Source organism: Onychomys torridus, chromosome 8, assembly GCF_903995425.1.
Source record: "Onychomys torridus chromosome 8, mOncTor1.1, whole genome shotgun sequence".
NCBI lineage: Eukaryota > Metazoa > Chordata > Mammalia > Rodentia > Cricetidae > Onychomys > Onychomys torridus.
In genome coordinates, this window is record NC_050450.1 from 62,310,577 (window position 1) to 62,331,178 (window position 20,602).

The 20,602-nt window shown below is 41.4% G+C and overlaps 1 protein-coding gene across 1 annotated transcript; it reads right to left on the minus strand.

The window, feature by feature from the left end:
* Positions 1-4,960: 4,960 nt before the first annotated feature.
* LOC118589431 (olfactory receptor 1L4-like) lies at positions 4,961-5,905 on the minus strand. Its single transcript, XM_036196719.1, has one exon. It carries the CDS (start codon positions 5,903-5,905, stop codon positions 4,961-4,963), a length of 945 nt encoding a protein of 314 aa, XP_036052612.1.
* Positions 5,906-20,602: the final 14,697 nt, after the last annotated feature.

The window sequence follows — 20,602 nt, forward strand, 5'->3', positions numbered from 1 at the left end:
TTTGGTACTCTGCATCTGACAAATGTATCTATTCAATGAAGACTATTTCCAACTTTATATGCACATGCCCTCAAAATGCATCTGTTCTGTGGAGTCATTTTTCTTCCTTCAACTTGCTTCATAGTTCCTTTCTCACATGTTAATTTATTTCAAGGTCATAGTCTAAAATTATCATCTTTTGGAATTTATAGCACCAATAATTTGTCAGCTAATGGTGAACTACTTCTACTGATGATGTCTACATATTGGATGTTAATTCATTTAAATTAAAGTTGTGTAATCTGGAATGAGCCATCCAGTCCTATTATATGTTGCTTAATTTACAGAGAGTTAAAGGGTGGCCCAGGGTATAGTCTAAGTAAATGTAAATAGTGATAGGTCTAAAATATATTTGTTATCCCTAGGTAAGTTGTTCCTCCCTTATATGTTGAAATAATGTGATGCTTCCTTTTCTTTTAAAAAAAGAACAGGTATATATGTCTTGAATATAGGTGATTGCAAATTCCTAAAATTAATAAAGCCTTGTTCATTGCTTTGTGTATTTATTCTAGATGATTTCTTGACTTGACTTGAATGTATTTTCATATTTCCTAAAACATGCCTAAAAAAACTACCTTTGAAAAAAATCTTCCTAACAATGTCAATGTTGACTTGATTTGCTTTTCCAAAAACTCACTACTAAAATAATAGATACCTACTTGAAGGTGTCTAAGTAACAAAATTTGAAGGTTTCCTGTGGTTCTGGAACCTTCTCTATCAAAGCAGTTAAAGTTGTTATTCTAGATACTGTCTATGCACAGCCTAGCAGTGTATATAATAAATAAGTGACCTAAACTTGTCTAATTGTCTTCACTTAAATGTGCTATGGACTCAGCATTTCACATAAGGACTTGTATTGCTTTTCTGTTTTCCATTTTAATTTGAAGCAGGGTCTCTCCATGTTGCTCAGGCTGGCCTTAAATTTGCTGTGATCCTTCTGCCTCAACCTCTTAAGTGTTGAGACTATCAGTGTGCACCATCACCACACTTGACATGACTTGTAACACTTTTAGAACAATGTACATTAATAATTTGCTTTTGGTGGACATTGGGTTGTTTTCAGTTTATTCTTGATTTAAATAACACTGCTTCAATTTTATGTCTTGACCATAATATTTTGCAATGGTGTCCTACTTTCCTATGGATACATTCTCAGAAATGAGTATATTAGCTCAAAGGTTATGAACATTTTATAATTGGGTGGAAACTGCCAAACTGTGGAAGGCATTCTTCTACTCTAAGCTCCCCAGAGAAAATGGGAGCATTACTGCTTCTTCAGTGTCCCTGGTGCTTGAATTTTGCTTTCAGATGTTTATCACTCTCGTAGCTAAAAATGTGAGATTTTACTGTTTTAAGCTGAATTACTGTGTGTATTGGTGGAGTAAACCCTTTCTTTATGTTTATCAGCTACTGTTCCTTTCATGTGTTATTTGGGCAACACCTTTGCCTTAAGTTGTTTTCCTTTCTTTTTCCTATTAAGGATGTTGTCACTTTATCTGGTTGATGGCATTTCTCTCCATTGGTTGTCTACTTTTCTCTTACTTTTAAATTTGGGGTAGAAAAAGAAGTTTCTCTTATTTTCCAAGGTGTTTTTCTCTAGTAGTCCTTGGAAAGGAGTTTTCTATTAAAATATTATATAGTACGATTTTCACACTCTCGTGTGAAGTCTTAGTTCTATATATCTATTTCTGATTCACTTGAAATTTGGCTTAAGAATAATTATCCTCTTTCTATTTGCTCCATCACTGGCAAATCAGCTGTCACTAACTTCAAGTACTGAAAGATACTACCTTTGCATTGTGCTAAGTGTTCATCTCAAATTTATTTCCTTAGTCTGTCATCTCCAGATGCCACTGTATTTCTGTCAAAGTACAGAAGGTACACTTTGATAGATACACATCTAAAATAGCTATGTAACTTAAAGCTAAGTCACATGACCAGCAGTGGGTGGCCAACAGAAAATAAACTCAATGGGTATTTTTGGATGTTTTTTTGTTTTTTTGTTTCATTTTGTTGTATTCAGGCTTTATACTTATATATGGTTTCTGGTTTTATGTTTTTATAGAGTTTCTCTGTGTACAAATGTGTGTGTCTGTGAGTCTGTATGTGGTTTTACTGTTTTCTCTTTGTTTTGTCCTATCCTAGTTTTATTTCATTTTACTTTATTTTTTTCAATGCCTGTCGTTTTTCTAATGAGAGAGAAAAAAAGGCTGTGGATTTGGATGACTGGGGAGGAGTTAGGGAAGGGGAAACCATGATCAGAATATATTGTATAAAAGTTTTTTTTCAATAAAAATAAATAAAATGCCTGTGTGGAAAGCCCTTAGTCTTCCCCTAGGAGATGTTCTCTAATTGGTCATCCAACACCATATGGCCATCCTTCAAATCATGTACACACAACACCACCAAATGGTCCAGCAGGTTGTATTTCCATATTTATGTGCAGATATATGTAACAACAATAAATAAAAAGAGGCTATAAATTTGAGAGAAAGGGTATAGAAGATATGGGAGGGATTGGAAAGAGGAGAGGAAGAAATGATATGATATAATTATATTTTAATTTGAAAAATGGAAAAAATAAAAATACTTTGGATGAGAAAAAAAAGGACATCCAAAAAAAGTTTGGATATTGAAAGAGGATGACAAGTTCACTCTATGTGTTCAGTGGTACCCTGTGCCAAGGAAGGTTTTTAGAAGAGCAACATCATGGAAGCAATGGGTTAGGCAATAGTGTCTAAAGTACTCCATGCACAAATGTGAATGTTCTTGACCACCTGAAGGCATGAAGATATAAAAGGTTCTTACATGAAACAATGGAGCCCATACAGTAGTAGGAGTTGAGAGCCTGATTTTCCAGGGACTGTCATAACAAGAGAACCTATAGTAGTGGTTAAGGCTGAAGTGCAATAGATATACAGGATTCCTGAGTTCTGAGGGGGTCATCAACTCCATTCTCCAAGGACAACCACAGAGTGTTCATGCTAACAGAAGAGATGTCAGGCCCGTCAACAATGACTATGATATGAGACAACCTTTCTGGAAGTCAAGATGATATCTAAGCCTTAAAGAATCTAGAAAAGAAACACAAAATTAACTTGAAAATAAGATGTAGTAATTAATAAATGTGGAAGTGAAGAGCATCAATAGAGTTGAAAATCAAGACACAATAGAGTTGATATCAATTAAACTAAATGGCCATTCTTTGGGATGATTAATACAGCAGATAAACTTTGACAAGTAAAACAACACAAAAAAGAATAAAAGCATAAAGAAATATAATTAAAAAGGAAGCCAGATGAGCAGGACAAGAGACAATGTAAAAACTAGAAGTGGGACAGGAGGAGAGCGTACAGAGGGAAGCTGGCTTCTACCAATGTGTGTGGTACATATACGTTGAACTAGCACACTGGATCCCATTAATGTGTATAATAAATACATAATTAACACAAAAGAAAAACTAAAATAATAATAATAACTAAAGCAAGCAAATGTAGACAGAAATGTGTTCAAGGAATGTATATGTTAGCAACTAAAAGTTGTTCAATAAGGAGGAAAAGGCTGAATCCACTAAATTCATCACAGAAAGTGTTCTCAGTCTTCAGACTTTGAGACAGCCACTAGTTTCCACTCAGTCTGTTTCCTGTGATGGACAATGTGAATTCCTCACAGACTCTCACTCAGTGAGAGCCATATGCATGGTGCACTTAGGACAGCATTTGCCACCAACAGTTCATCGCTAAATGTCCATTCTATCCTGTAATAGTGAAAAGGTTGGAAAACATATTTTAGATTGTTGAAGTATTGACAAGGACTGATTAAATAATCAGTGGAAGATGTAACTGAGTGTTCACATCACAAAGTTAGGCGAGTGATTCGTATTGATATGACAAGCTCTTCTAGATGTATTATTTCTAGAAATAAAAGGAAATTGCAGAATAGTATACAGAGGAGCTGGGATGATACAGAGGAGCTGGGATGGTACTGGAAGAGCTGGGATGGTACTGGAGGAGCTGGATGGTACTGGAAGAGCTGGGATGGTACAGAGGAGCTGGGATGGTACAGAGGAGCTGGGATGGTACAGAGGAGCTGGGATGGTACAGAGGAGCTGGGATGGTACTGGAGGAGCTGGGATGGTACTGGAGGAGCTGGGATGGTACTGGAGGAGCTGGGATGGTACTGGAGGAGCTGGGATGGTACTGGAGGAGCTGGGATGGTACAGAGGAGCTGGGATGGTACAGAGGAGGTGGGATGGTACAGAGGAGCTGGGATGGTACAGAGGAGCTGGGATGGTACTGGAGGAGCTGGGATGGTACTGGAGGTTTATTTGAGTGGGTGAAGGATAATTTTGTCTCTTTAAATGTTCACAATGCAAATAGAGAAGAGAGTGTCTATGAAGAAAAAATTAAGTTTAAATCACTTTTAGAACACGTAGAAGTGTCCCAGAAGAGCTGTCACGACTGTGACTGACATTAGAACACAAACAGCAAAACCTCCTTAAACCCACCCTCATGTCTCCACCTTCTCCGGTTTCTCTCCATTGTCACACAGTATCGCCTGCACTCTGTGTTTACACTGCATAGATGACAAGATGACCTTATCCTTACTTTCTGTTCTTATTATTTTTCCAGATTTGAAACTAGACTCTATTTTAAGCATCCAGATAATAGAAAAAGGTATCTGGTTGACTGTCCTTCATTTAACTCTGTGTTACAAACCACTGTACAAATGCATGGTCACATTTGCTTGGGATCTAATGTTTAATTAACCAAGTATAAGTCTGTGTAGGAGCAAAATTAATAGAACTTGAAGGAAGGGAAGAATGAATGAGGATATATTGATTTTGGAGATAGAGGGAATGAGACCGTATTGATTTGGGATTAGTACTATTTTTGACATGATAATTAACGCAGACCTTCCATTACTCATCTTGGAGTGCAGCTCTCCATCTTAACCCCCTTTTGAGGGCGCCCTTGACCTCTTTGTTACGAAGACTGTAGATAAAAGGGTTCAAGGTTGGCGTGACCACCGCGTAGACCACACTGGCCAGGCGGTCGTAGCGCGCTGAGTAGGCAGATGATGGCCGGAAGTAGACGGAGAGGACGGAGCCAAAGAAAAGAGATACCACCACTAGGTGTGCCCCACAGGTGGAGAAGGCTCGGCGCCGACCTCCTGTGGTCCTCACTCCCAAAACTGCCACAAGGATGCGGGCATAGGAGAGGGACACTAAGAGCAGAGGAGTCAGCACCACTGCCAGGCCCTCTGAGAAGATGGCAGTCTCAGCAGCTGACGTGTCTGAGGTCGCTAAGCTCAGCATCACTGTCATGTCGCAAAAGAAGTGGCGCACTGGGGCAGAGCGGGGGTAGGAGAGCGCGGAGATGAGCAGTGTGTGCAGCAGGGAGTGCAGATGGGCCACAGCCCAGGACGCAGCCACCAATGCAAGGCAGCGCCAGGGGGTCATGACTGAACCATAGTGCAGCGGCCTGCACACAGCCACTGCACGGTCGTAGGACATGGCTGCCAGGAGGTAGCTTTCAGTGATGCCTAGAGCTACAAAGAAGTACATCTGGGCAAAGCAAGCCTCGAAGGACACGGTCTGGACAGGGTGGAGTAGAGTGGCCAGCAGTCTGGGGACAGTGACTGTGGTAAAGCAGACATCCACAAGGCTCAAGTGACCCAAGAAGTAATACATGGGGGAGCACAGAGCCCCGTCGGACCTCACCAGCACTACCATGCTCAGATTGCCCAGGGCATTGAGCAGGTAGATGCTAAGAAAAAGCAGAAACAGCAGCGGGTGGGCATCTCTGCCATCCATCAAGCCAAGGAGCTGGAACTGTGGTTGGTATGTGAGGTTGGCCACAGCCATGGAGGTTGGGTACCTGTGGGAACGCTGAAGGGAAAGACAGGACAGGAACCTAAGTTCTGGGAGCCCCAAGTGGATTTCCTGAACCTTAAAATTAATTTTTAAAGTAAAAACAATATTTTAAATCTATTTGCTATTTGGCCTGTACATTTGTGTGTACCACACACATGCCAGGAGAGGGAATCTGATACCCTGGAAGTGGAGTTATGGATGGTTGTGAGTTGCCATATGGGTGCTGGGAACTGAACCATGGTCTTCTGGAAGAGCAGCCAGTGCTTTTAACTGTTGAGCCATCTCCAGGTGATTTTTAATGCTATGTATTTACATGTTTCTGCTTGATAAAGTAGATTGAAAACCACATTACTTGCCCAATAATCTTAATTTTATGGGGAAACTTAATTTTGGAAGTGTGCTTTCTAGGGCAAAGGATGAGGATTCCTAACCTATAGAACAAGTCAGACCTGTTTCCCAGCCCTAGAGGTGCCTCTCTGTGCAGCCAAAGGCACTGTGACCTCTCTGAGCCTCAATTTCTTCTTAATGAGAAAAATACAGTTGTCCATTCCTGGGGTTGATTAGGAGGATAAAGAGATGAGTTTAAAATTCTTAGTAGGTGCCCAGCAGATAATTAATGCTCACAACTTTTATACTTTGGTCTAGCATCATCATTACTACCCTTATATCCTTAGTCAATCAATTAGACAGAGGCAGTTAGGATCAGGCCATCTGGACACCAATCTAAAACTCATCCTAAGCCATCTTAACTGTATTTTGCTGTTCATTTCATTATGTAGGCACTATCTCAGGAACTGGCGAGCACTGCCCATAAAGGATCGGAAGGTAGATATTCTCCTGTTCTCGACAGTATGGTCTCTCATACAACACCTTAGTTCTGCTGTTATGATGCTTATGACTGTGTCTCAATAAAACTGCATGTATACAAATGGAGTCAGACTGTATTTGGCCCATGGGGTGTGGTTTGCTGACACTGAGATTGTGCTGGGTGCTGGAGATGGGAAGATGGATGAGCCTTAGCTTCTTACCCTCCAACAGTTTTCTTAGTAGCAGAGAGGTTAGCACTTTTCTAATTTTGTGAACTGAGTAGGATATAATTCTTCCTGGAGAGACTGGGAAGAGTTCAAAGGAAAATGACCTGAATTGGGTCTTTGGGAATGGGCAGGAATTTATTCAACAAAACTGTTGTTGCATGAGAGTGAGGAGAATTCCAGACGGTGGGAAGAGGGTACCTGGGCTGTTGGTAGAGGAAGAAGAGGATGAAACACTCTGATGACACTGGGCTGAAGCCTGCCCTTGCTCTGAACTCAACTCATAAAGTCAACTGGACAGAAAGCTTAAAATTTTCTGTAAACTCAAAAATACACTCTCATTTGTCCCCACTCAACATCTTCTCTAAAACCCACACACTTTCCCCGCATTGCTCTAAAGGTGCTAAAATTGTCCTGTGACTGAACTGACCTGCACACCATCTGCCAAGAGAAAGGATCAAGCTTTTTGTGTGATCCTGGAGGATACTGGGACAAGGAACTGTCAGGAAAGAACCACATTGAACTGTCCGGTCCAGGGATCTGTGCACAATTTATCCAATAAAAGCATCCCAAATGAAGCTTTCTGTGGATCAGTGAATGAACACAGAGGACAGTGGGCACTGAAGAAGGAATGATGACCAGTCAAATCAACTGCCAGAACAGGCTTTAGACACTTCCTACCTTTCCATTTTTCTTCCTCTGTCATTGTTACATGTGAGCCATCCTTGCTTTCTGGGATCCTGAAAACCAGTTCAGTACCTTGGCACCCTGCACTCTGTCCTTCCATAGCACCAGGCCTTTCTCCCCAACCTCTCCCTTAGGTGTGTACATGGTGCTGTAGAAAAACCATGGCTTTCAAACCAGGGATGCCTGGGCTTATCCTGAATGGCTGTGTAATCATGGAGCTGCTTTCATTTAGTCTCCACTCTCCTGGTCTATAAAATGAGCATACTGGTGCCTCTCTTAGATGCTTGGTGTCAATATTAAATGAGACAGTGCACTGTGAGGATTAAGCAGAGAGTGGATGCTAACTGGTAGTAGCTCTCTTTCCCCTGTACCTGATGGCCTCTGGTGGCTTCTTGAGATAGATCAGTCTGATACTGGAGGGATATAGTTTTTTAACTATCGTAGTTTCATTAATTCATCTGAACCTATGTAACTACTACTGTAACTTCTATAAATGGTTTCAATTTCAGCCTCTGGGGAGGGTATGTATCAAGCTGGCTTTCTCCACAGATTTTTTCCTAGCAGTAAAAACAGTCTCTTCTATGTCTCATAAGTCATCTTTCTTCAACTCAAATAGCCATAGTGCCCAAGATCCACTCTTAAAGGATCCAATTTCCATGTCCTTTTCATTCTGGTCATTCTTTGCTTTGGGCATCTCCTTAAGAGAAGCAGCCACAGTGTTCCAGCTGGGGTTGAGCCCTGTGGAGTTTCCTGGGGCAGCATAGTGGCTCAACCATATAGTACCTGCCTGCTTCTTAGTCCTTTATCCAGATCAAGCACCAGATTGATCACAGGCACCACAACTGAATTAGCCTGTGAGTGACCTTAACCTCAAGCAATGTAGAAGGTAGTAAACCCCACCTTAAAAGCTGTATCAAAGCAGGGCTGCGTTCCTCTGCCTGGCTGATTTAGGGGAGATTTCAAAGGAGATGTAAGTTTGGATTTAGTTTGGAAGTATGAGCAGACAACTAGAAACACAGACTCACAGGAGTGAGAAGGGTGTCGGCAATAAGAGAAAGAGAATGCAAAGGCACACAAAAATGATTTGTGGGAGAACAGAAGCTCAGGCGTGCCCTTTCCCCCAACACCTTGCAGAGATGAGGCAGAGAGAAAGATAAGACACAAGGCATGAAACAGCAGGGATATGTTTGGTTCTCTCACCTGCAGGCTGCATGCCAGATCTCAACACTGTCTGAAGCGTCTGAAGGATGGTCTTCCTCCTTGGCACAGCTCCCCAGTCCTAGGGGTAGATATATTGTCTTCCATCCTGATATGAAGTCCCAGAGACTCCAGTGAGTTTCCAGTGCACTAGAGAGTGGGAGATCCAGAGCAGTAAGGGCCCTGGGTGTTCCTGTCGCCCAGCTTTCTTACCTGGCCAGCTCCTGTGTCACTCACTGGAGACATTATGGATGGCTCAGGATGCTGCATAAAGCTTTCCAACATGGCTCCTAGAATTCCCATCCAGTCTTGCCATCAACTGCTTCCAGAAGTTTCTCATTCCCTAGAGGTCAGCCTGGTTGGCCTTTTCAATGCTACCTACATTTTTCTCATAAGCCTTCCCAGAATACTCTTTCCCTACCTAAAACACCTTTCCTACCCTACTCCAACACCCAAACCTAGTTCCTCTCCACCCTCTAGAAGCCCCACACTCTCTCTGGACGTCTGTAGCTCCCTCCTCTGCCTCTCTCCCTTTTCTTCTAGCTCTTATTTATACTCGGATCTCAGTTGCTGATGATTTTTTTCTGTGGTTCTGTTTATCTTCCTCTAGATTATGAGCCTTCTAAACACAAATGTCAATTGTCTTTTCTCATATGAACTTTCCAGGGCTTTTCCCTAATTCTCTTGGAAATCTGGGAAGGCTCCACAGAGGAGGTAGCATTTGAGCAGGGCCAGCTTGAAACCATTCACCAGACAGATAAGGGTGGAAGAGTTTTTAATAGGAAATTATAAGGGGAAGTTTAAGGAATTTACTTGGTCTCTGAGCTGCTTTTTTTCTTCCCTCTTAAAGGGGAATAATTAAGAGCTGGGAATAGTAGCCCATGCTGAGTTAGGAGAATCACTTTAGTCCAGGAGTTTGTGACAAGCCTGTGCAACATAGTAAGACTCCATCTAATATATATATTTCTGCCGCCTCATAAACATTTAGCAGATAGTAGGTGCCTAGTAAATGTCACCTCTCCAGCTTCCAACTATTTTTGATTATGTGAGATATGTTGGCTGTTCCTGAATACCTGGCCCAGGCCTGGGTTCTAGGATACTAGCCACTCCTTCAGTAGCCCAGGTAATGCAGGTACTGTTTTGAAATGGTTGGAAAGGACTTATTTAAGAGAGCAGAATGAAGCATAGGTGCATAAGATGTAGGACCAGTAAGCCTATCTCCCAGGCACCTGCTGTCATAAACCTCATGCAGAATCAACTATACACCAGCAACTCAGGTACAGAAAGACCCAGAGCTTAATGATGCATACTCTCACAATGATACAGGTATGTCCTGACATATCCAGACATGCAGACATGCATACCAGAGATACACTCACACAGAGACACAGGCATTAACTACTCACACAGAGACATAGACAGTCTACACACTTCACAAAACATAGTCACATGTGTCACATGCACCTGAACACAGGAATAAATGACAGAAACATGAAGATTTCAATGACTCTCCACACACAGTGTGACCCAGCACATGACTAGATATACATACCCACTTGCAAACTCTGTCCTTGCTCTCTGTGGCTGTAGGTCTGTCTACTATAATAGCATGGGAAACTCCCAGCCTGAGTGTTTCTGTCTACTTCCTTGAATCTCATTTTTTCCCCAAACAACCACAATTTTTCTCTCAACAGGGTCCATGTAGCTTTCATTTCAATGGCAAATTTAACTTCTACCCAAGAGAAGCCCTTTCTATTCCAAAGACAACTGTCTCTCTTTCTGGTGAACTCTTCACTCATTTCTTCTCAACCCTTTGTTCAACAGTCTCAACTACTGTATCTACTACATGCCAGGCAGACACTTGGAGACCAATGTCCAGAGAATACTGCACCTGAAGTTGCTCAGCAATCTGAGGACCAGACAAAATTCTAGTCACAGACTTTGAACCCTGCCAATCAATCATTCCACCCACCCCCATGGTGTCTGCCATGCATTGGCAGGTGCTTATGTATCCTTCGGCACTGGGTGCTTGATTTGTCCACATTTACCATGCTACCTTTCTACCCTGTTCCCCTCCCTGCCCAACATTTCACCTGTGAGTGTGCCTGGGCTCAGCCCTGCAAAGCACAGACTGAGGTTGGTCTGCTTGCATCAGGGCAGGTACAGAGATATGCTCTGGAGAAATAGATTTGTCTCCACAACCAATGGTGAAGGGAATGGCATTCTGGCTAGGGATGAAGGGATCCCAACAGATTAGTTATCTGGGAAACACTATGGGAGCACTGTGTCCTCTGTAATCTTTTTCAAGGAACTCTGAACTTCATTCAGCCTAATGCCCCCTCTCCTATACTGCTGTGGAAATGGAGTGGGAGAAGAGATCAAAGTGTCTGAGAATCCAGAATTGAGATAGAGGCCCCTTGACATGATGGTGGCTGTGCTGGTCCCATGCTCCGTGGCTTATGCTCTGACCTGCCCCTTTCTCAAAAAGATGGCCAAAGGGGGGACAGGGCTGGTAAAAAATCAACAAACAAAGGACACTGGCCTCCTCTTCCTGGCTTTTTCAAGCATCTCTAAACCTGAAAATTTGCTGTGTGACCTTGCCTGGGGAGGAGACTCTCCTGACCCTGCTGTGAGGAAATCAGGACAGTGCCCAAGTGACCACCTAGATACCAGTCTCTCAGTATAGAACTGGAAGTACTTCCCAAGCCCCAGATGATGGTACTTCTCTCCACCCTGGTGGTCCTTCTCACCTAGAAGTGGAGGACAGAAGGAGAGGCTGGAGTTACTGGCAGAGTTGCCAACGCAGCAGGATCTGGATCAGGGCAGTGAGTCCCTGTGAAGCTGTTCACCATGGTCTTGAGCTTTGCAGTGCCCTCACTCCATGGTGAGACTGGAGATGCTGGTATCACAACCTTGTCCTGCTGGAGCCAGGCAGAGCAATGGCAAGATGGTCTCTTTGCTTTGTTCCAAAGCCTTCTGAGTGTCCCAAGCTCCTCACTGGCCTCACCAAAGAGCCCTTCTGGATCTGGAGGAGCCACTTGATTTCCCAGTGGCCCAGTGCCTCCTGAGGACATTGTCTACATTACCTGTCTATCTATCTACCTAGCTATCCCACCTGTAAACTTCTCCAGCATGACTTCATGCATCTGACATGAGTAATGGCCTGCTCTACTAATAACCTGGGATGCCAAAGAAGTATGGAAATAAGTGAGACATTAATTTCACAACTACTTCGACCTTGGGAAAATTAGCTTTCCCCTCTGGTCTCAGCGTCCTTATTGGTGAATGAGAAGGGTGAAATGATGGTGTGTGATGACCTCTTCATGTCTGAGGATGTGAAATTGTGACATGTTGCCCTGACATTAACATTCAGTTTGGGGAGAGAAGACTTGGGCACAGTAGGGTACAATGCTGGACAGCAAACACCCCCGGGGCTTAGAACAGAAGCTGCACTTGTGTCTTGAGTGCTCAGGGACCACTTCTGGGAGAAATTGGGCTTTAAATCAAGTAGAGTAATGGGAAGATTTAAAATGTTTAAATATACATAAATGTAGTGTTTTAAGGGGGCCTGGGATGGTTTCCATCTGCTGTAAAAACGAAGCCTCTTTGATTAGGAGTGAGAGCCATACTTCTCTGTAAGTTTAAGGATAAATATTTGGAATACAGTTAGAAATTACACTGGTTTAGGGAAATGACAGTAGTGTGTTCCCTTCTAGGGTTCATGACCTTACCAGCCATAAGGAATGGGTAGGTGTCCAGTACCAGGCAAGAATTTCTCCTATTAAGTGGACCTGAAGTCCAGTTTGATGATTATGTGTACCTTCAGGATATAAGTGCCACTACTGAGCAACACTAGATGAACTCAGAATGGGGTGTGTGTGTGTGTGTGTGTGTGTGTGTGTGTGTGTGTGTGTGTGTGTAAAACAATAATAATAAAAGAATAAGAGGCCATGAATGTTAGAAGGGTTGTAGGGGGAATTAGAGAGAAGAGAGGGAAGGGGATAATATAACATAGTACTCATCTATGAAATTATCAAAAAATAAATTTAAAAAGTTCCAAAGCTAAGCTGAAGAGACTGCCAATGGGTAAGAGCATCTGCAGCTCTTGCAGAGGATCTGAGTTCAGTTCCCAGCACCCATACTGGGTGGCTCACAACCACATATAACTTCAGCTTCAAAGGGTTCAAAGCCTCTGGCCTCTGTGTCAACCTGTACACTACATATATCACACACACACACACACACACACACACACACACACACATATATATATATGTGTGTGTGTGTCTGTGTGTATGTGTGTATATTTATAAGTTTATTTTTTTTAAAGACTGAGGTTTGGGGCATGTGGGAAGTATCTAAGGACACAGTCTATGAAGAAGACATAGGAACCTATGAGGAAAGAAAGCTGCTGGTGCACATTTCTAATATGGAAGAAGGTTTCAGTCTGTGACTGTCTGGCATTATTCTGCCCATAATTTTAGTGATATCCTGAAGAGTCTGCTGTTTTTTCTGTATTGTCTTACCTGCAAATAAGGCAGAGGAGCAGAGGTGAGAGGAGGCTCTACCAAACCATCTATGAAAACGCCATCAGAAAACATTACTTTATGTGATAATTTAAACTTTATAAAGAAAAAACAGAGAGGGAAAGAGATACCTACGTGATTTGGAGACTATATAATGGAAGTGTTAAGAACACTAAATCATCTCCCATATAGTGAAGAAAATAATTAATCTTTACAGTTCAAAAGTCAAGAAATAATAGCATAATCCCACCCTTCAGAAACAGATATGAGCACCAAAGGGAATAACTCAAAAAATTAAGAGTGACTATACTTAGGGATAGGTGTTGGAGAAGTGTGGGCCAGGAGGCCGCTCTTTGTTGTATTTTATTCCTTAAACTAAGTACTTGTGGTGTTTTGATGGAAATAAAATTTAACACTAAAACACTAAGTGAAATGCAATTTTGAAACACAATTTATTGAATTTTAACTCAATATAGTATCTACTAAATAAGTTACACAAAATACCTATATTCCTTTACTTCTCACATGTAGTCAACAAATTTGAATACACAGTTAAATGACACAGAATAAATCTAAAAATAATGAGTCAAAAGTTTTTACATAAGGAAAGAGTCAGTGGCTATTTCTCTGAGTCACAACAGATGCAGACAAGAAATCCATCAGTAAACAAACATTCATTAATTCCCACTGGCTGAATGTGCCTCCACACTGCTGTGAAAGTATTTTTAAAGCATTAATTATTCTTTTCTTAACTGTGGTACTTTGGGAAGCAGAACTATATTTTCATTTCATGTGATCAGCAAGTGAATTTCTTTGGGAGAATGTGAGGTTATATGTATGCTCACCTGGCTTCACCTACCTAACTTCTGGATGGTATAGCCAATAAGTCAGGATCTGGGGTTGTGTTGGACCTTGCTCCCAAAAACTTAGTAAATTATAAAAAAGGCATTTAATGTTTGCATTTTTTCTTCAGTATCAACCATTGAAGGTAAGTTCTATTTCATATTAGCATAGTTAAAATTCTCAAACAAATGAATAAGATTAATACCTTGAAGTTCAGATCAGTTTTAATTGACTTGTAAATTAACTAAAGCATGTGAACACAAGTTGCAATGTAATAAGCCAAAGCCTTGGGATAATTGCTTTTATTTATTTTTCTTTATTTTTATTTTTTATTTTATAATTTAATTTTACATATCAGCCATGGGTTCCCCTGTCCTCTCCTCTCCCGCCCCTGCCCCCGTCTTCCCCCCAGCCCACCTCCCATTCCCATCTCCTCCAGGGCAAAGACTCCCCTTGGGATTCAGCTCAACCTGGCAGATTCAGTCCAGGCAGGTCCAGGCAGGTCCAGGCAGGTCCAGTCCCCTCCTTCTAGGCTGAGCAAAGTGTCCCTACATAAGCCCCAGGTTCCAAACAGCCAGCTCATGCACTAAGGACAGGTCCGGGTCCCACTGCCTGGGTGCCTCCCAAACAGTTCAAGCTAATCAACTGTCTCACTTATCCAGAGGGCCTGATCCAGTTAGGGGCTCCTCAGCTTTTGGTTCATAGTTCATGTGTTTCCATTAGGTGGGCTATTTGTCCCTGTTATTTTTCTTATGTCTATGTATTTTTTGTGCATGGTATTTTGTGCATGCAGTGTCTGCAGCAGCCAGAAGATGGTATCATACCCCATGGAACCAGAGTTACTGTAAGCCATCATCTGGGTTCTGGGAATCGAATCTAGGCCCCTTGAAAGTACTTTTAACCAGTAAGCCATCTCTCCAGCCCCAGATAATTGCTTATATATTTCCTTCTAAAGTACCAAAGTGAGAAATTATACTCTACAGATAATCATTAGTATTGGTGTTTTGTAAAAAGAAAATCACATAAGCTTGCACTGATTTCTCTTTAGCATAAAGATGTTGAAAACATCTGTTTTATTTATAAATGACCAGAGACAGAAGGTCTGGCCAGGTTTGGTTGTACTTAGAAAGAGCATACCATTATCTCGTGGAAGAATGGGAAGGTCAGGCCTTCCTACACAACTAGACATTCACTCCAGGAACTGGGAACTCCAGTTACATTTTCATTGTCAATTTTAAATGCTTTTCACATTCTAATTAGTTTGTACATAAATGTGATTGCCTGGAGTCAGGGCAAGACTTTGTATTGACTAATTTCCTATGCTAGAAGGATTTTTACTAAAACTGGCACAAGAGTAAACACACAACTGTTTTACACTGTGACCTATTTCTAAATTAAGAACATAGTCTGGTATGAAAAATACAAAATTGTCTTGAGAAAGTAATAAAGATACATTAAGATTTAAAGCTATGAGAACTTTGTAATTTGAAAATTTGTTCAAAGTTCTGCATGAAAATCACATCCTCTTGTGAGGCAATCTTTATTTCTTCTAGTCCAGAAGATAAACGTGTTAAAACCGACACTTTAAAGCATGTAAATCTGTTTCCTAAGATGCAAAGTTGTGTAAGAGACACCCATGACTACACAGTGGGGAATGCATATTGAGATCTCTCTGAAACTCACAGCATAAGGCATAATACCAGGCATAGTAAACATTAAAACATACACATCAAAACTTCTTAGTAGATGGTCCATGAAGAAATAATATTATAGACTAGGATCTACATAAGGGGAAAAAACATGTGGTCTCTTTTCTTTCTGAGATTGGGCCACCTGCTGTAGCATGAATCTTAAAAGGGCTTATTAATAAAAACAAACCTGGAGCCAAGTATTGGGGTGAACGCTGGAAGATCAGAGAAACAGAACAGGCCACAGCTAACCTCACCTTGCCAACTTCTCCATCGATCCTGTTTCCTCAAACTAGAAGCCTCTTAGTCTTCATCCAGAATGAATCTCAGCTGAACTGCTGCTAAAAGCCTAAAAGCTTAACCAGCACTAGTTCCTGGTTTTCACACCTTATATACCTTTCTACTTCCTGCCATCACTTCCTGGGATTAAAGGCATGAGTCACCATGCCTGGCTGTTTCCAGTGTGGCTTTGAACTCACAGAGATCCGGATGGATCTCTGCCTCCAGAATGCTAGGATTAAAGGTGTGTGTGCCACCGTTTTTTCCAGCCTCTATGTTTATCTAGTGGCTGTTTTGTTCTCTGACCCCAGATAAGTTTTATTAGGGTGCACAATATTTTGGGGAACACAATATCACCACAACCTGCTTAATATTATACTTTCTAAGTTCATCTATTTTCCTGCAAATTTCATAGTTTCATTTCTCTTTATAGCTGAAGAACATTTCATTTTATACATGTACCACATTTTCATTATCCATCCATCTATTGATGGACATCTAGGCTGGCACCATTTGCTTGCTATTGTAAACGTCTGGGTATATGCCCCGAAGTGGAATAGCTGGGTCGGATGGTAGTTCTACTATAGACTTTTTTCAGAAACATCTAATTTCTCTAGTTACTACATTTGCACTCTCACCACAGTGTATAAGAGTTCTTTGCCCCATACCCTTTCCAACTTTTATTGTCAGATATCTTTTATTTTAAAAAATTATTTCCTTTTACATACCAACCTCTATTCCACCTCCTTCCTCTTCTCCCGCTCCCCGCCTCACCTATCACCATTCCAGCCCCATCCCCTCTTCAAAGAGGGTAAGGCCTCTCTTGGGTAGTCCACACAGGCTAGTACAACAAGTTGGGGCCAGACCTAACCCCTCCTCCTTGCATCAAGATTAAGTAAGGCATCACACCATAAGGAATGGGTTCTAAAAAGCCAGTTCGTGTGCCCTGGATAAGTCCTGATCCCATTGCCAGGGAACCCACAAACACATCAAGCCATGCAACTTTCATCGACATTCAGAGGACCTAGTTTGGTCCCATGCAGGCTCCCCGGCTGTCATTCCAGAGTCCATGAGCTCCCACTAGCTTGGGTCAGCTGTCTCTGTGGTTTTTTTTCATCATGATTCTGACCCCTCCTTGCTCTTATAATCCTTCCCCCCTCTCTTCAGCTGAACTCCAGGATCTTGTACAAGTGCTTGGCTGTGGGTCTCTGCATCTGCTTCCATCAGTCACTGGATGTAGGTTCTATGATGCTTTGTCAGATGTCTTAATGATGGTCACTCTGACGAGGGTGATTTTAACCTGCATTTTTCTGGTAACTAGGGATGTTGAAAATTAAAATAAATAATTATTAGCCATTTATTTTTCTTCTTTTCAAAAGTATCAGTTTGTTTCATTAGCCTACTTGTTGACTGTCAGCTTTATTTCATTGGTATTTAATTTCTGCAATTCTTTGTAAATTCTCGCTCTGAATTTGTCTGAATGTAGCAGGTGACAATTTTCTCCCATCCTGTGGGTTGTCTTTCTTCTGCTGTTAGTTTCTCTTGCTGTGCAGAAACTTTTTAATTGCATGTAGTCCTGATGATACTTGGGTCTGGTTCTTGGTTATGGAATTCAATTAAGAAAGCTCCACCCAGTGTCTTGAGGAGTACTCCCTTTGTTTTTCCCTAGAACTTTCAGTTTATCCAGTTTTAAATGTAGATATTTGATCCATTTTGAATTAATTTTTGTACAAAGTGAAAGGCAAGAGTTAATTGTATTCTCCTGCATGTGGATATCCAGTTTTGCCAGCACTTGTCTATGAATAAGATACCTTTTTCCTGCAGCATGTTGCCTCACTGAGCATTGTGCCTCACTTATCAAAAATTAGGTGGGTGGCCATAGCTTTGTTCGTTTATTTTTGGACCTCTATTCTACTCTGTTCTGTTGGTTTACCTGTCTGTTTCTATGCCAGCATCATAACATCAATTCATCAAAAATTGTGGGAATATTCTTAATTGGTGTAAATTATTAATTTTGTTGTTAGTCAAAACACTTTCAAATATAATCTTAGGAAAAGAGGAAAGTGAGTCTTCTTGAAGAGCCATAAAGCATAAACAGGAAGGAGTAATTCTTATTTTAAGAACTCACACCACTTAAAATTAAAATGGAAAGGACTAGAGTATTCACAAAGAGAAGACCACAGCACCAAAGAGAAGACTAGAGAGCCAGCTTGAGCAAAGGGTATTCAGCACAGCACTGTGATGAATAACCTGTACCCTTTTTTCAGTACTCTGTGTTTCCATTCAGGAGTCAAAGCACCAGGGAGTGAATGGGGAAAAGAAAGATCTGATGGGATGTTTTGAATATCTGCCACACAAGCTTGGAAACAACTAAAGGAGAGATGTGAAAACGTACCATAGTTTTGTAAAATGCTCCCTTTGACACTAGTTACGAACGTATGATTAACAATCCAGAGACACACTGTACTTAGAGAGTGAAGCCTTTCTTCCTGAAGTTACATTTTGTCTGTTATGCTGCCACAGTAGTGATAAGAAGAATGGTCTAGTACAATCGGAGAGACTTTGACTCTCATAATGGTCTTCCTCATGACTTTACAATTTATCTTCATTTTCTTTGCACAAGTGGGTGTAGTGGTATTTGTAATCTAAGAAATAAAGCTTGCCTGAAGATCAGAGGACAGCGCCAGCCACAGAGTTAAACATAGAGGTCAGGCAGTGGTGGCACACACCTTTAATTCTAGCACTCAGGAGGCAGAGATTCATCTGGATCTTTGTGAGTTCAAGGCCACATTAGGCTACATGAGATAGATCCAGTGTAGGAGAGAAACAGAGCCAGGCAGTGGTGGCACACACCTTTAACCCCAGTATTTGGGAAACACACATGCCATTAATCCCAGCATTAGAAAGGTTGAGATAGGAAGTGAAATGGCTGAGTGGAGAAAGACATATAATGTGTGAAGAGACAAGAACTAGAGGCCTTTTGGCTGCGGACTCAAAGGCATTCAGTCTAAGGAGTCGTGGAGACAGGATCAGCTGAGGAGTTGGCGAGGTGAGAAGTGGTTGTGGCTTGTTTCCTTTGACTTTTCAGCATTTATCTCAATAGCTAGCTCTGCGTTTTTATTATAAGACCATTTAGAATTCATGCAACAAGTGAATTAGCTCATTTCTGTACTTGCAATTAGAGAAACTGTGGTAGCTCGTCCTCTATATCTCTCAGCCTTCTTTGAACTTAGGTTGAGACTATGATCACAAATATTAAGTATCAGGGTTGGGGATTTAGCTCAGTGGCAGAGTGCTTGCCTAGCAAGCGCAAGGCCCTGGGTTCGGTCCTCAGCTCTGAAAAACAAAACAAAACAACAAATATTAAGTATCTTTTCTGGTGTGACTCAGTCCAGGGCCTAATTAGATCCTCAATCTATCTCTTCCTCCTTGTGGTGACTGCAGAGATGTTGGACTCCACTTCAAGATGGCAAAGCCTCTGTCAAAATTAGTACTTGAGTATGTGTTGCTCATGATTCATGACATGCACAAGTATGGTATAACCAAAGCAAACTCTCCTATGAAAATCTGCTGACTATGGTGGAATGTTAACTGAAACAATAACTCATAGAAGTCAAGTGTCAGATTATATTCTTCTACTTTACTTGAGTTGTACATTTATCTCTATTGTAAGCTTTGCACAGGGAAGTATCCCAACATTGGTACTCTCTTAGGTACCTGCATCCTTCCAGAATGATAAAGCTTTATCTATCACTTGTAATATTTCTGATAACTTAACCCTCTCCTTCAGTGGCCTAGTGAATGATAACAACACTATCTGCAGTTTGTTTTGACCATAGAAGTACATGCCTCTATCGTGTGGGATATAAGACAGATTTGTGTCATCTACACTTGATCAGGTACTAAAATGATGCCATCATTTTACTTTTTGACCTTTTTAGTAATTTAATTCTTTAACAACTTCATATGTGTATATAATGCACGTTGATTACTTTCTCCCACCCTCTCATGTCTCATTCCAATCTCTATCAGCATCGTCCTGCGCTCTGATGACCCTTTCTCAGATTTATGACTTTTGATTTGGTTGAACCATTTAGCTTAACCAGGGCCATCTGCGTGACACTGAGATTCTTCATTGTATCCCATTAGGGTCACTAGTGAACCCTAATACCCAGCTGAAGGCAATGACTCGCCCTTTCCCTGAATCTATCAGTACAAACAGTGTATCAGTGAGGGGTAGGCTGCTCTGGTTCCTTCCTCCAACCATTCCTAGCTACTGATGGCTCCATTCTTATGAAGAACTAGTGTAGTCATCTGAAGATGTTGAGAGTTCATGATTTCAACTGCTGTATATTTCCCAGAATACCTCATTTTGCAGTCTTTTCTCCCTATCACCTGATGTTTACATACTTCCTGCTCCCTCTTTTACAATGTCCC

Excerpts from the sequence above, each read along its gene's own strand:
- LOC118589431 (XM_036196719.1), bottom strand. The coding sequence starts at position 5,905 with ATGGCTGTGGCCAACCTCACATACCAACCACAGTTCCAGCTCCTTGGC.